The 16,216-nt window shown below is 39.6% G+C and overlaps 1 protein-coding gene across 2 annotated transcripts in view; it reads left to right on the top strand.

Moving 5' to 3' along the window:
- Positions 1-16,216, top strand: part of ak4 (adenylate kinase 4) — a 44,278-nt gene that overhangs the window by 17,308 nt on the left and 10,754 nt on the right. For both annotated transcript variants that reach the window (XM_062978223.1, XM_062978225.1), the window contains exon 3: positions 9,335-9,454. In XM_062978223.1, the coding sequence (XP_062834293.1) occupies positions 9,335-9,454 (120 nt within the window). The remainder of the gene's footprint in view (positions 1-9,334; positions 9,455-16,216) is intronic.

Genomic DNA, 16,216 nt, shown 5'->3' with positions numbered 1-16,216 from the left:
CATGCAGATCCCAGTAAGGTGGCCTTTTTCAGTTGACAGATCGTAATTTTGTCAATATTTATTGTTTCCAAATGCCAGTTGAGATCTTTTGGCATGGCACCCAGTGTGCCAGTTACCACCGGAACCACCTGTCCTGGTTTCTGCCAGAGTCTTTGCAGTTTGATCTTGAGGTCCTGATAGCGGCTGAGTTTTTCCTGTTGTTTTTCATCAATCTGACTGTCACCTGGTATGGCAACATCAATAATCCAAACCTTTTTCTTTTCCCCAACTGTGTGGTCTGATGTGTTGAGTTCCAGAACTTTGTCAGTCTGGATTCGAAAGTCTCACAGTATCTTTGTGTGTTCATTTTCTATTACCTTTGCAGGTTTGTGATCCCACCAGTTCTTTACTGCTGGGAGGTGGTACTTGTGGCATAAATTCCAATGAATCTTTTGGGCCACATAGTTGTGCCTCTGTTTGTAGTCTGTCTGTCTGCAATTTTCTTACAGCAGCTGAGGATATGCTCAATGGTTTTGTCAGCTTCCTTGCACAGTCTGCGTTTTGGGTCATCAGCTGATTTTTCGATCTTTGCCTTAATTGCATTTGTTCTGATGGCTTGCTCTTGGGCTGCAAGAATCAAGCCTTCTGTCTCCTTCTTCATTGTCCCATACGTGAGCCATAGCCAGGTCTTCTTATCAGATTTTCCTTCAATTTTGTCAAGGAACTTTCCATGCACTGCTTTGTTGGGCCAGCTGTCAGCTCTAGTTTGTAGTGCAGTTTTCTTGTACTGATTCTTTGTTTGTTGTGCTTTGAGGAGTTTCTGATTTTTGACTTCAATCAAAGCAGGTTCTTCACTTTGCTTTACATATTCTGCCAGGGCATGTTCTTCTTCTTTGATTGCTTGTTTTACTTGTAAGAGTCCTCTGCCACCAGATCTTCTAGGCAGATATAGCCGGTCAACATCACTGCGGGGGTGCAGTGAATGATGAATGGTCATGAGTTTTCTTGTTTTTCTGTCCAAATTGTCCAGTTCCACCTGTGTCCAGTTTATGATGCCAGCAGTATATCTTATGACAGGTATGGCCCAGATGTTTATGGCCTTGATGATGTTGCCTCACTTGAGCTTGCTTTTGAGAATTTTTCTGACCCTTTGTGTGTATTCTTTGCTGACCACAGTTTTCACATGGTCATGCTTGATGTTATTAAATAGTGTTCACTATTTAATAACATCATGCTTTTATGCATCCATGTGAAGCCTATGAACATATCCCTTGCAGATATTACAGTCGTACAGTACATACTTTGTAAGAAGGGCCGACTCATGTCTCAGTTCTTTTTTCAGAAATTCGCTCACCAATTAAGAAAGGAGGTTGCAATTTTCCAGATCTAAACTTGTGTCATTAATCTATTGTGTCATCTGCAAGAGTGACAACCTCTTTTCAATTGATGGACGGCAGCAGGAATGTTTTGTTTGGCACTGTTGTTCAAATAGATGGCACTTAGAATTCTTCACATGCATCAAGGATAACTTCACCCTTTCTTGTTTCAGTCAGGGAAGCATGGCACATCCATCTGTCAGGCTCTTCCCAAATCAATAGGATGGCGGCCTTAATAGACTTAAATGATCTATGCCTGTATGCGATGGTCCTTAAAACCTCAAAACTGCTGATGTCAAGACTTCTGTAGTTGAGATTTAAAAGGCCTACCTATGAAGTTTCTTTGAGCCTATGACTACTATTGGTATTTAGTTTTACTAAATGTCTGAGGGACAGTTTTGGAAGCAAGGTGTGGTGGAAAGAGATGAAAAAGGGGTGCAGAATAAAAACAATCTGTATGAACGATTAACTCAATAAAACTAGATTTTTGAGATGAAAAATAGCATTGCAAGAATATCATGTGCAAAAAGATGACACTTAGTTAAATAAGAAGGGGTACCTAATATTCCGGTTGACATCACAGTATAAATATTCATACTCCAAAGTTACTTCTTGTGCTCTGAATTTTTTTGAGAAACTGTTTTGGTAATCCAATGAAGCAATGTTGGTAGGAGCATCAAATCTGTTTCATTTAGGTTCCAGGTACACATTTTTGTGAGAATGGCCACATTGTAAAAGAAACAGCTGGTCAAGGATTCTGGCATACATTTAACAGGCTTTTAAGTCAGCTTAAATAATAAGGAAGTAAGTCTTTCCATAACAATAGATAATTTGTGCTGCTTTTATCAGAATTTCAGATTTATCAAGGATGTTTGAGTACATAACTCAACAAATATGGATTGGCCTTGCATGGGCCTTAGATGTGATGAAAGTCTCTTGACTCTTGTGATGTGCCAGAAAGTCCCAAGGATTGTGCAGCCAGAAATTATGGCTTTTATTATCAGCCACTTCACATTTCTAGAGAGGCACTTGAAAAATATGAAGCCTTGATTCAAGGATTTTTTTTCATTGTGTCATGGTCAGCCAAGGCAATCTCATTTGTCATGGCAAAGAACAAAATAGCATACGTAACTTCCCATCCCAAGTCAAAACACCTGCCTTGATGGCCTGTCTAATCTTCTCTAAAAACCTAAAGTGTGTGTCACCATCACACGTCAATGTATTATACTGGCTTAATGGTCATAAGTCAACCCACATGGCTCCTCTGCAATTTTCTGCTGCCTCCTAGCAACATGCCATCTGAGATGATTGCCTAATTCTGCCTAATGACCCTAATAGCATTTCAAGTTAGAATGGAACTTGTCCTAATAGTCATAGCTAGAACACCCTCCCCAGAGAGATCAGGCAAGCCCCTATACTGTCCTCCTTCCATAGGGACCTGAAAACCTGGTGGTTCCAGCAGGTTTTCAAACATGATTAGTCCCTAGGCTAATCAAACATGTTTTCAAACATGATTAGTCCCTCTCTTTTGGGTTGCAAACCAAGACCCTGCTCTGGACTCTATCCACCTCCCTGGCTCCATGATACTCTGTTGCAGATCACCTAGTGCTTCATAGTTGGCCATGTCCATTCTGAAATTCTGGCCATTGGTACCTTGAACCCATCTGATGGAGTAGACTGAAACTGGATTTTAATTTTTTGTGGTTGTTTTAGCAGGATTGTATGTTTTTGTTTACTGATGTTACTTTTGTTGCATGGTCCCCTATTGCCAACTAAATGTTTGGCTTATTTTTATTATAATGTGTATGTTATTGTCATTTTATACTTTTGGTATTACAGTAGAGTCTCACTTATCCAACACTCACTTATCCAATGTTCTGGATCATCCAACGCATTTTTGTAGTCAATGTTTTCAATACATCGTGATATTTTGGTGCTAAGTTCGTAAATACAGTAAATACAACATAGCATTACTGCGTATTGAACTACTTTTTCTGTCAAATTTGTTGTATAACATGATGTTTTGGTGCTTAATTTGTAAAATCATAACCTAATTTGATGTGTATTAGGCTTTTCCTTAATTCCTCCTTATTATCCAACATACTCGCTTATCCAATGTTCTGCCAGCCTGTTTATGTTGGATAAGTGAGACTCTACTGTATGAAGAAATTGTGGCATTGCATGTTTGCCATTTATATGTATTTTAACCGCCCTGAGTCCCTTTGGGGAGAGAGGGCGGTCTAGTAATAACTTATTATTATTATTATTATTATTATTATTACTATTATTATTATTATTATTATGCTGGAAACTGCCCTGAGTCCTCTGGAGGAGATAGGGCAATATATAAATAAAATTTTATTTATTTACAGTATTTATTTATTTATAACTTGTCTTGTCAGAAATATTAAAAATTAACTAGGTATTTTTAATTACAAAAATGTGAGTCAAGCACTGAAAGGGTTAAATAAGCTAGCGTCACCCTGAGGAGAGTGAGTAGGCTGGAGCTAGTGCCATCCTGAGGTGTGTGAGGCAGCCTCAGTATGAGAAAGCCTCAGTGTGTGAGGAAGGCCTGGTGTGATAAGCTTCACTGAGAGAAGCCCCAGGTTGAAGGCCTTGCGTGTAAAGCTCATGCGTGATGCTCCAGTGTGAAGGCTGCTGTGTGTAAAGCTACTGTGTGAAACTCCTGTGTAAGCTGGGTGTGAGAGGAGGCTCTGTGAGAGTGAAGTTGTTTATCTGCGTGAGAAAGAAGCCCAGTGCGGAACCAAAGAAGGAAGTATAACGAACTTTATTTGTGTTATTGAAACTTTGTTTTTGTGAATAGTTCAACCATATTATTTTGCTATAATGAAAAGCCTCCAAAGGAAAAGATAACATTGGGCTGTATGTTTTTATTCTTTTTATCACTTTTGGCTACTGGTGATTGGTTATGCTGCTGCTAATAAGTTACTCTGCTGTGCATTTATGGGAAGGGTCCCAGTGGCCCAACATCTTTGTCCAATGCCATGTTGGTATTGTGAGTCTGATTAGTTGAGAAAAGGTCTACAGCAGTGGTTCTAAACCTTTGGTTCTCTAGAAATGTTAAATTTCATTTCCCAGAATCCTCCACCATTGGTCACGCTAGCTGAGGTATCTTGAGAGCTGAAGTCTAAAATACGGTATGTGTAAGACCAAAGATTGAGATGAGAACCACTGGTCTAGAAGAAGGAGATGTTTCTTGCTTTCAACAGTGCAGTCTATCTAAATCTATTTTCTTAAGTGTGTGTGGACAGGTGTTATTACAGGTCAACATGCAGTTGTTTGTTGCATAATTGTGCTTTACTGATTCATGTTAAAAATGGTAGCGCAGGTCAGCCTTTGCAGTGAAAAGTGTGCACATGAGAAATTGATGTCAGTGTGCCAAGTATACAGTCATCACTTTTCTTTTAAAAAATCTAGTTTCTAACATTTAATATTATCAATTTAATTTTCAAATCTAGCATGTTAATTTCTGGAAGATTATTATAGATTGTTGACTCTGCTATATCTTTAAAATCACATTATCATTTTCCTGTGTCATGTAAAATTAAGAGTTTATCTGGGGATATTGTTAGAATGTGATTGTTTCTTGCCGAAAGCATTGTTCTCTAAAAATCAAAAAGGTTTCTATAAGTCATATACTAATAAAATTGTATTTGGTGAAAAGGAGGGCTGTCTCCAAAACCTAGCTTTTCACCTAGTTAACTGAGGACTTTTCCACTATATTCTTAGTTAATCTGTAAAAATACCAGTTAGCAGAAGAAATTGTTTAGGCTTCTTGCCTAAGAATATGACAATGCAGAAGAATGGATGTTTGAAAACTGGATTTAGACATCTGAACACATGTTGTACACTTAAAATCCCAAAGGCACCAGATCCAGTCTGATCTTTCAGTCTAAGTAGAGACAGCACTGATTAGTATGTGGATGGGAGACAACCAGCAAATACCAAGTACCTTAGGCTATATTTCAGAGGGAGAAACTGGAAAAACCAACTCTGAGTATTTCTTGCCCAAGGAAACTATAGAATTCATGGGGGCACCATATATAGATAACACCTTTTAAAACATAACTAATATTTATCTCAGAAAATAATAATCTTTATTTGTAGCTCGCCCTGTCTCCCCGTATCTTTGACATCTTAATTATATCTCCCTATCTCCCCTATGTCTTTGATGTCTTCATTACATTTATTTAAAGTGCCTGTCAAATTATACTACATTTCTCAATTGGAAAACGTAACTATTTTAAGATTACAACTTCCAGAATCCCCAGTCACTGACTATAGTGAGGATTGTGTGAATAGTAATCCAAGATAACAATTTTGCGAAGGTCTATGCACCTCACATAGAGCATTAGACTCTGAATGCATATCATGTGTGGAGGCATTTCAGGCATGCTCAGAGGAACTCAACATCCGTTGAGACCCTATATTGTTGTGTATAGTAAAGGTGAGGAATACGAGAGTGGGCACAGGATCAGCCCTATCCCACCACCAAGTTACAGCTCATATGAAGGCAGGTCTTGTGAACAAGGCTCCTGGGAATTTATCAGGGACAGTATATAGTAATTCTTGTTTAATTTGAAGGATATAGATGTCGCTTGTAGAACTTGTCCTACCAACAGACAGATTGAGGCAACTGCTTTAAGTAGCTGATCTTCGGCATCATACAAGCACCGAAAATTATTGTTGAGTTTATTCTTAGATTTGTATTGATAGGAAGTCAAGAGGAGCTTGTAACATTTTCTGCCTTGGGTACTATGCCCCTTAATTTTTAACACGTGTATGGACAGGATTTAGTTATTTGAACGTAGTTATAGGGTGCTTTGGGTCCCTTGTTGGGAGAAAGCGGGATGTTAAATAAATAAAATAGCACTGTTTGATTTGGAAGGGACAGAATAACACTCCTTTCTGGTAGCTGCCTGATGGGAAAAAATTCAACAAACAACATGCAGTTGAAGGAGCATGCACTTTTCATGTTCTCAGAAGTCCCCTTCTTGTCAGGAGGGCAGCACGGAAGGACACACCACTAGTTGGATCTCTCTGAAGAAAAGCTTTATTTGCCGGCCAAGCAAATGGCAGCAATTGTGTACTACTCACCTGCTTTATTTTAGCCTGGATGTAATGATTAAAGAAGGGATCACAGTGGTGCAGTGGAAACCACTATGCTGTAGAACTTGCTGACTGGAAGGTTGGTGGTTCAAATCCGTGGGACTGGGTGAGCTCCCGTTGTTAACCCCAGCTTCTGCCAACCTAGCAGTTTGGAAATTTGCAAATGTGAGTAAATCAACAGGTACTGCTCCGGCTGGACAGTAACAGCACTCCATGCATTCATGCCAGCCACATGACCTAGGAGGCATCTACGGGCAATGCTGGCTCTTTGGCTTAGAAATGGAGATGAGCACTATCATCCAGAGTCGGACTCGACTAGACTTAATGTCAAGAGGAAACTTTTACCTTTTAATTATGAAATAAATAAATAAATAAAAGTTCAAGCAGAAGCTCAGTTAAAGGAACTGTTCCTTAGTAGACTTTATGGTGTAGAACAGAGTCTAGGTGCTTTTAATACACTTGATATTTTAGCATACAATTCCCATCAGTCCCATGCGTTATGGACAATGATAAGGCACTCCAAAATGTGTGGCCCCAAAGCATTTGAAGGACACAGGGTTCCCACTCATGATATGAGAGAGAAAGACTGAGGGATGGAATCATGAATTGTGCCATTGTACCAATGCCAGCCAGCATAGGCAGCGGTGGCATAAGGATAGGATCTAGGTAGCAATATAGCGATGAAGTAAATGAGGCACTGGAGATGTAGGCTGCTTATAACCTGCAGTAAACCTGGAAAAAGTGCAGTTGCTAGCCTAGGGCATGAATAGGATTTGGGTGCAAGACTACAGGGTGACCTTTTTAAAGCCTCTTTCATGCCAATGTGTTGTGCAGGAGATTTCAGTGTGATGGAGTGGGTGGAGGGTTGAGGAGGTTCATTGCAAGCTCTGACTTGAAAGTCTAAGCAAAGGTAAACAAATGTCTGAAGGAATAGTTTGACTTCTCGTTTTACCAGCTGCCCAGATCCAATCTTGTTTTAGTGGCTACTTGGTCACTGCTATGGAAAAATACTGTAACATTTCAAGGTTTTAAGAATATTTTTAAGCTGTAAGGCCCCTTTCCCTTCAGATGTCCGCGTATAAGCTACTGAGAATGTTTTAACGTGCACTGTAATCAATGCTTACATCAAAAAGCTAGATCAGGGACCTCAAACTTTCTATGCTGTGGGCTAGTTCACAATCCCTCAGACTGTTGGGAGGCCGGACTATAGTTTGAAAAAAACAAAACAAAACAGCATGCACGTATCTTATTTGGTGTGAGAAAAACATTAAATAACAGTGGGAAGTGTGGGCCTACTTTGGGGTGATGTGGTCACGTTAATTAGGGTTGTTGTTGTGTGTCTTCAAGTCGTTTCAGATTTACCCATTTTTGGTTCATTTCTTCAAAACTGGAGAGGGAATATAATTTATATTCAATGTGCTTTTTCTAACAGAGTTGTGAATTCACCTTCAATTTTTTTATTTTTTTTAGAATAAAAATATTTTAAATATATATGTTTTTGTATATTCAGGCCGTTGCATGGTTAGGAAAAAAGGCTTAGTTTATTTTGTTAACTCATTTTTGTGCATGACTGCCATTCATTGTTTCCCTTACTAATTTCCTTCCCCACCCCATTTTAGTTATATTATTATGAGCCTTCTAACATGAATATTTGTTATCATCACAACCGTGTGGAAAACTTCTGCAATTCAAAACACACTTCCCAGAGAGGAAGCCCCGCTGAAAAACAGTTTGGCTTTCTTTTAAGAAAACATGTGGTGAGCTGCACTAAAAATATAGTCAGCTATGTTAAATGAGCAGAGCGGAAAAAAACAAAGTATGTATAACTGTAAAAGGTGCATTTAACTATATGGCAAAGGGTAGCAATGTGTATAAAAATATGGCTATGAAGATGAGTTATAACTGGCATTAAGCCTTACCTTCTTTCTTGTTCCTTGCTTTTTTAGTTACGTCTTTTTCCCAACGGTTAATGCCTTACCTACTCATTTATTTTTAATTCCTCCACTTTTAATTTCATTAGCTTCCATGTTTTAAATTGCTACCTGCTTGTCTTCTTTTTACAGTGGTAACCCTGATTCTGAATTGTGCTTCCTTTTTTATCATCCTCTTTCCAAGATTAATTGTGGATTACACAAATTTCTGTTACTTTTCTGAATGCGACAAGTCCCTGATCCAAAGCACCTTGTAATGTTGCTTTAAAGTCCCCTTTCTAATGTCAGTGATTGCAGAATTGGCCTTAGGTTTGGCAGATATAAGATGGTTAAGCTAAAGTTCATATCATTTGCATGATTTGGCAACTTAATGATTCAGCTGACTTGGCAGGCAGTGTCAGCTGGAATGTTCTTAATGAGAGGAGAGATGCAATGGGTGTATTAACTGATCAAGTGAGAAGGCACTGAAGCCCAATCACCCAACTAGTCATCCTGGGGATTACTCCTCTATACAGTCCATCCTTCATATCCATGGGTTTTGCACCCACAGATTCAACCAACAAACTCTCAAAAATATTCAGAATAAAAATCCAAACAGTCAAACATTGATTTAGCCACAAGTTGTGCACTGTAATGATGTGTAGGCCATTTGATGTAAGCTCCTGCCATTTCACAGATCCTCCAGCTCTCTCTGGCACTTGTTGCCATAAGGGGTGCTGTTTTACTATGCTGTGGTATATACTGTAATGCGATCTGAGCATCCACAAATGTTGGTATCCTTGGGGTGTACCAAGGGACCACTGTAATCATGTTCTGAGAAATTGCTGTAAAGCAATTAACATTCAGGACTTTGAAACCTATCTTGTAAACTGTCTTAGCTAAATTATCATATGTTTTTGTGTATTTTCACTTGAACAGATGTCGGTCTTCTGGCAAAGCAGTACCTTGAAAAAGGCCTTTTGGTACCAGATCATGTGTTCACGCGTGTAATGATGACAGAACTGGACAAAATGCAGAGCCAGCCTTGGCTACTTGATGGTAAGATCTCCCCCCCCCCCCCCCCCCCCGGAAATGCAGTATTTTTTTGTTTGTAGTAGAAACTGTTTTCTCCTCTCTATCTTTGACACACTTTTGAATTGGAAATCTTTAAGATGCTGTTTTGGGCAATGTAATGTAACATAAAAACAGTACACTGAGCAATTCTAATATTTTTAGAAATTGTTGGTGGAGTGAAAGCATCCTGAGATCATTGAGGGATAGAGAATTCATAGTTAAATTTTTGACAATTGTGAACACTGATCTAAAAATGTCTTGAGTTCCTGTCACTAAAGTTACATTTATTGAAATGTGGACAGAAGATGACAGTTTAAACTAGACTTCAGAAACTTGGCATCCTCCAGATGTGTGACATATCCCCTCCCATCATTCTCTAATTATGACAGCAATCATACTGTTTTGGAAATTATGGGTGTTGTCATTCAAACATCAGGAGAATATTGGGGCAAAGAAGTCTAGGTCATCTTGGTATTCTTTCAGCTTGGTGACAATAGTTAATATTTGTTCTCGTACTAAGTTCAAGAAACAGATGTATTCAATGTTTAGCATGCTGCTCTTCAGCAAGATATTTTCAGAATAGTGTTTGAAGAAGGTGAATATAATGATAATGATTAATGGCAAAATGCATAATAAAACAAAATGGGAGAAAACAGCATGAAAAACATACTAAAACCTGGGAAAACTGGCTCCAAATGGATATCAGAGTAGTCAGCAAGTGAAAATTCATTCAAGAACTGGTCATTACCAGTAAGAATATTTGCTGGTCCCGCCCTGTAACTAAGATGGTAAAGAAATTTGACTATGGAGATCGGAATCAGCCCAACATTACTCAGGTAATGTTGGGCTGCATCTTTCCTTGGCTACGCTGTCTCAGGCTGCTAGATGTTATAGCCCAACAATATCTGGAAAGCCATGTGATTTCCATTTCTTGTGTGACAAAGAGGCTTATGTTGGGGAAACCAATTGTTCAGATAATTAGGCCTCACACTGTTCAGAACATTGAAGGCAAGCACTGGTTCTTTGAGTTGTGCATGAAGTCATAATAGAGGTTAAAACAGCCATGCAAACTTTTAGTCTCTTTCCAAGTGGGAAGAAGCCCACAAGCATGTTGCTTCTTTCTCTCCCCCCACCAACCCTCACTTTTCTCAGAGATGTGACTAAGCAGAGAGACTCTTTGTCGATTAGCCTTCTGTTTCATGAAACAGTGTGCTCCCTGCGTGTTGCCGAAGTGCAACAAGTACCAACTGGTAAGTAGGTGGGAAGGAACAGAGCCAAGATGAATTGCTTATAGCAGTCTCATCCGTGTGCAGTGAACGATGGAAGATATGTCTCACTTTTGCTAATTTGCATCTACACTTTTTTTTAAAAGAGAGACTTCATTCAAAAATGGTTCATTTCACTTTTTTCATGGTATGTTTTTGGGCATGCAGATAATTTGAACCTAGGGAAATGTACTGTTACACACGGTACTGCCTGAGTGTGTAAACCCTGACTCCATATTGAAGCAGAGCTAAAGAAAAAAAAAAGTATCTTTTATGGAAGATCTTCCAAGGAAATTAGATTTGTTTTGTGAACCTCCATTCAGAAGTAACTGAAATATACATAAGTAGTATGAACCAGCAAAGAATTATTTCCTATATTCTTTCTTTAAGGACTTTAGGAATCAGCCTGTCCATTCCTTCCAAATGATGCTTAGGCTTTTAAACTGAATATTGCGCAGAAGATAGTGTGCTAAAAGTAGCATGCACCATTTTTCATCCCTGATGACACAAGTCGAATATGACTTATCCAAAACACTTGGGACCAGAAGCATTTTAGATATTAGGTTTTTGGGATTTAAGAATATCTGTATATATGTACACAATAATGTATGTCAGAGATGGGACCCAAGTCTTAAAAGAAAATTCATGCATGGTCTTTATACACATAGCCTAAAGGTTATTTTATATAATATTTTAATTCTTGTGCATGAAACATTTGTGTATATTGAATCATCAGAAAGCAAAGGAATCACTATTTCAGCTACCCAAATGGATAATTTCTGATTCTGGAGTGTTTTGGATTTTGGAATTTTGGATAAAGGATGTTCAACCTGTGCCACATAAACTTGACTAAAGGTGAATAATATTTTGGGACAAGTAGGAGATCTAGCTCAGAAAGCCTATCTCAGCAGGGACCTTTGACTAAAAGAACTTTCTTAGAAAGTTTTTCTGTCTTAAATAGCAGCCGCAACAATTCGAGGAGTTCATTGGTCAGAGGCTATCTTAGCACACTTCCCTGTCTCCATATTGATGCACACTCTTCCTCTGTGAAAGATTGTGGAGCAGACCCATTGAATTGTGGGGCCTGCTAGCATAGGTTAAAGCCCTGTTCTTTCATATTTTTCTGAACTGTTCAGTTTTTTTTTTTTAAAAAAACAAACAGTTCTGTACCCCACTGTAGTGAAAGAAAAGACAAATGATGGTGTAGGCTTAAATCCAACATCATACTAGTTCTTGACTGCTATTGTGACGTGATACTTTCCCTCCTTTTTCTCATGCAGCCCTCTATGCCATTCCAGAATCTACTGTGGAAGATTTTATAGATCTGGACAATTTTGAGGGTGTATGGAAAGCTGTAGGGAGGAGATCCTCCTGATCCTATTGATGGAATCAGCTCTTCTCAGTGGAATATCCTTATTAGAGCCTGGCATACAGTTCTTATCTTAGATGCCCATTAGATAATTTGATATCCTAGATACCGAGAGTCCACAACTAGACACTCATGAATCCTTGTCTCACTGTTGCCATACCAACGCAGACCAAAAATGAGGTCAATGGGATTTCTAAGAATGGATGCACTTGATGGGTTCAAGAACAGAAGCTGTATGTAAGGTATATTGCTACAACATGAAGAAAGTACTGGTCCTGGGTTGACCAAGAGGGACTTTGAAACCATTAGTATTAAAAGTTGCTGTGTTGATGTTGTTGCCTCTCCTGCAATGTTATGGGAGAATATTCAAATAAATGCATTGCATTATAGCACATTATAGGTACATTACTTTTGAATATAGAAAATTGAATTAAAAACAACTAAAAAGTCCCGAGATGCCAAAAATTACCCCCAGAGCAATAAAAATGTCAGGTTTTCATATACACTGAATGTGTAATATTAAAAACCAACAACTTTAACAGTTACTGCTTTACATGTCACAAGTAACAAATCATTTTTTCACACATTGTTTCCAATATTGGGGCGGGATGTACGACTCTAATTCACAGCTCTTTGTATAATGCTTATGGTTTGTTCAATATTTTCCTCATCTCTTCTCCTTCCTGCCCCCAAAAGTTAAATTGCAGGTTCATAGTAGAGTAATATGAAGAGATGGTTTGCCTGGGGCCAGTGGTCTGAATGAATTTATAATTACTTTTCTAAAAAAACTCAGTTCGTGGAAGGGGAAACAAATTGTTGCCAGGAGGATGATGTGTTCCTGTTCTCCTACATAAAGAAACCAGTGTTGGCCTGCAGTCCCAGAAGCTGGTGTTCATAGCTTGTGGCACTTCTGTGAAAGATCGTGTTGTTACTGTATGAATGACATGAACTAAAGTCTCACCTCTCTTACTTACAGTAATTCTTGATATTTGAAAAAGATCTAGCCAAGGCTGCTTGTAGAAGAAAGTGTGCATTTATGCAAGGAATGTCAGTACTCTATAGTTGTCCTCCTTCTTCACTACCTTGGTTCTTTTCAATTAATTTTCTGGCTTGTAATCTTTGCAAAAACAAAAAACAAAAAAACAAAAACAAAACAGGGGTAAAGATAGGACAATTTGCTGGCTGCATGCAGCCAACAAGCCCCATTTTGTGGCCTTTTGGGTCTCCCCAATACATTCCACCTGAAACAATAAATTATTCAAAACAGTGTATTTTGTTTTTTGCCCCAGAATTTCCTGCAGCAGGTAATACAAGACACTAGGCTGTACAAGGGTGAAAATGATCTTCCCTTGGAGGTGCCCACTATTGATTCCAACATAGAGGTGATTACTTTTCTCTCTTGATTACAGAGGCAAACTTGGACTAGCCTCAGAGTGTGTACTTTGACCAAGGGACCAAGCCTGTATATGATTCATCTTGGATACTCTAGAACAGTGGTTCTCAACCTGTGGGCCCCTGATGTTTTGGCCGTCAACTCACAGACATCCTAACAGCTGGCAAACTAGGCCAAAACACCTGGGTACACACAGGTTGAGAACCACTGGTCTAGAAATCAGATGTATGAAGTGGTCCTGAATTTATTAGGACAAAGTTGAGAACAGCTTTGCCTAGTTAGATTTGAGCCAAATCTTTTGCTACACAAGGAGACAACCCACTGCCACCCATGCTCAGAGTGCTGATCTGAGGAAAATTCTGGGGACCATTCAGAACCTGAGTAATATTTAAGATTCAAGGACATAAGAAGCTGCATGAGAATGAGTCAGACTGGTGGTCCACCTAGCTGCACATTATTGTCAGTGGTGACTCAACAACAGCTCTCTTGAGTTTCAGGCAGAAGTCATTTCCAGCCTGCCTTGAAAATGCCAGGGACTAGGCCGGGCTGTGGCACAGGCTGGTTGGCAGCCAGCTGCAACAAATCACTCTAACCAAGAGGTCATGAGTTCGAGGCCCGCCCGTGCCTGCGTCTGTCTCTGTCTCTGTTCTATGTTATGGCATTGAATGTTTGCCTTATATGTGCAATGTGATCTGCCCTGAGTCCCCTTCAGGTGAGAAGGGCGGAATATAAATACTGTAAATAAATAAATAATAAATAAGGGACTAAACTTGCACTTGCTGTATAGAAAGAAAGCAGTTGTTGAGGAAACTAGAAGAGAAGGCTGTTGTTCTTAAGCCTTCCTTGCATTTGGCCTGATCCAGCAGGGCTCATCTGATACATTTTACATTAAAGATCTTTGTTGTGAGGAAAGGTAATGTTAAGGTGATGTTTTTGAATGTATGAATTCACAATAGTATTAATTTAAAAGAATTAGAATTCTAGGTGCATATCATAAAATTCTGTATTTTAAGTGGTCTCATATTTTGGATAGTGCAGAGGGGGATAGCAGGCAAACACTTTAAAACTTTTCAGCCCTGTGCAAATGGGTGCAGAGTTTGGGCACAACAGGGCAGAAGAAGGACCTCATCTAGCTTGCTAGCCTTGCACCAGAATTGTGTGCTTTTAGCAGAAGGAGCCTCTGGTGGTGCAATGTGTTAAACCCTTGTGCTGGCAGGATTGCTGACCAATAGGTTGGCAGTTTGAATCCAGGGAGAGCAGGTGAGCTCCCTCTGTCAAATCCAGCTCCCCATGCAGGGTCATGAGAGAAGCCTCCCACAAGGATGGTTTTAATTTATTTTGTGTCAAAAGCATTGCATGATAAATACATTTTAAAATGATGAAAAAAAGAGAAAATCACAAGCATCTAAATAGTTTTAGACCAAAAGTGGGCAACAGCAACCGCATTGTTCGTAGCTTTAAACAACTCCTCCTCCTCCGTACATGAGGCAGGACATTGTGGGTAAGCATACATATGCGGAGTTGTCTGTTCTGCTCCACAGTCACACAAGGTGGAGGATTCCTCCAGGTAGTGCCACCTTGCCAAGTTAGTCTTTTGATCTGCCCACTCCACTTCTGAGTCTGTTTAGGGACTTCCAAGTTGCCCATTCTTGGTTTGCCCCTGGAGGAGGACCCTCATGGGGGGCCATCCAGTTAGAATTGCCAGGTTTAGCTGCCCAGAGGGACACTCTTGCTGCTGCTGGAGGAACATCAAGAGGAGTGGTGGTTCTCATGAAGCCCTTCCTTGATTTGAGTCTGGTGGGAGGAGGCTGATAGTCATGCAGTAGATGGCTTTCACAATGTTCGACCTTATTTCTCTCGCAGTTAGCAGCAACTTCCCGTCGCATGTCAGGAGGGGCAATGCCAGCTAACTTGTAGAGTTTATCAACAGGTGTAGGTTTTAGGCATCCTGTGATTATTCTGCATGTTTCATTTAGTGCTATGTCCACCTGCTTCGCATGTGCAGACTTGTGCCAGACAGGAGAGGCGTACTCAGCCGTTGAGAAAGACAAGGCCAGGGCTGATGTTCTTAATACTTGTGGGTCTGCACCCCATGCGTGCCAGTCAGTTTCCGCAGGATGTTGTTGCGTGCAACTACTTTGTGCTTGGTGTTCATGCAGTGTTTCCTATATGTTAGTGTTCGATCTAAGGTGACACCAAGATATTTAGGATGGAAACAGTGTTTGAGCTCTTGGCCTTCCCAAGTAACTTTCAGTTTCCTGTTGGCTTCACGGTTACGTAGGTGGAAAGCACACACTTGTGTCTTTGCAGGGTTAGGCTTCAGGTGGTTCTTTTTGTAGTAGCTGGATAGATCTTTCAAGGCATTAGTGAGTTGGTAAAACATCAAACATCTGGTTGTCCCCTGGGCAATGTCCTTGCAGACAGCCAATTCTCTCACACCAGAAGCGACTTGCAGTTTCTCAAGTCACTCCTGACACGGAAAAAAAATATACATGAGACAAAAAAGTATTTTTGTGATAATCCAAGAAACCGTAATGCTTGGATGCTTTGATGTGGAAAACATCTTCATTAGTCTATCCAGAGCTGGTTAAGATGTTTCTGAAATCTGCAACTCTTGTCCCATCCCTGGGTGTGTATGTCTTTGAGACTATACTTCATTTTAAAAAAGGGAATTGGTGCAAAAATTGCAAACTCATATATAAAGTATATATGAAACATAA

This window comes from Anolis carolinensis, chromosome 4 (genome assembly GCF_035594765.1).
Source record: "Anolis carolinensis isolate JA03-04 chromosome 4, rAnoCar3.1.pri, whole genome shotgun sequence".
Classification (NCBI taxonomy): Eukaryota; Metazoa; Chordata; class Lepidosauria; order Squamata; family Dactyloidae; genus Anolis; species Anolis carolinensis.
The sequence above is the reverse complement of the archived record's forward strand: the minus strand, read 5'-3'. Positions and strand labels throughout refer to the sequence as shown.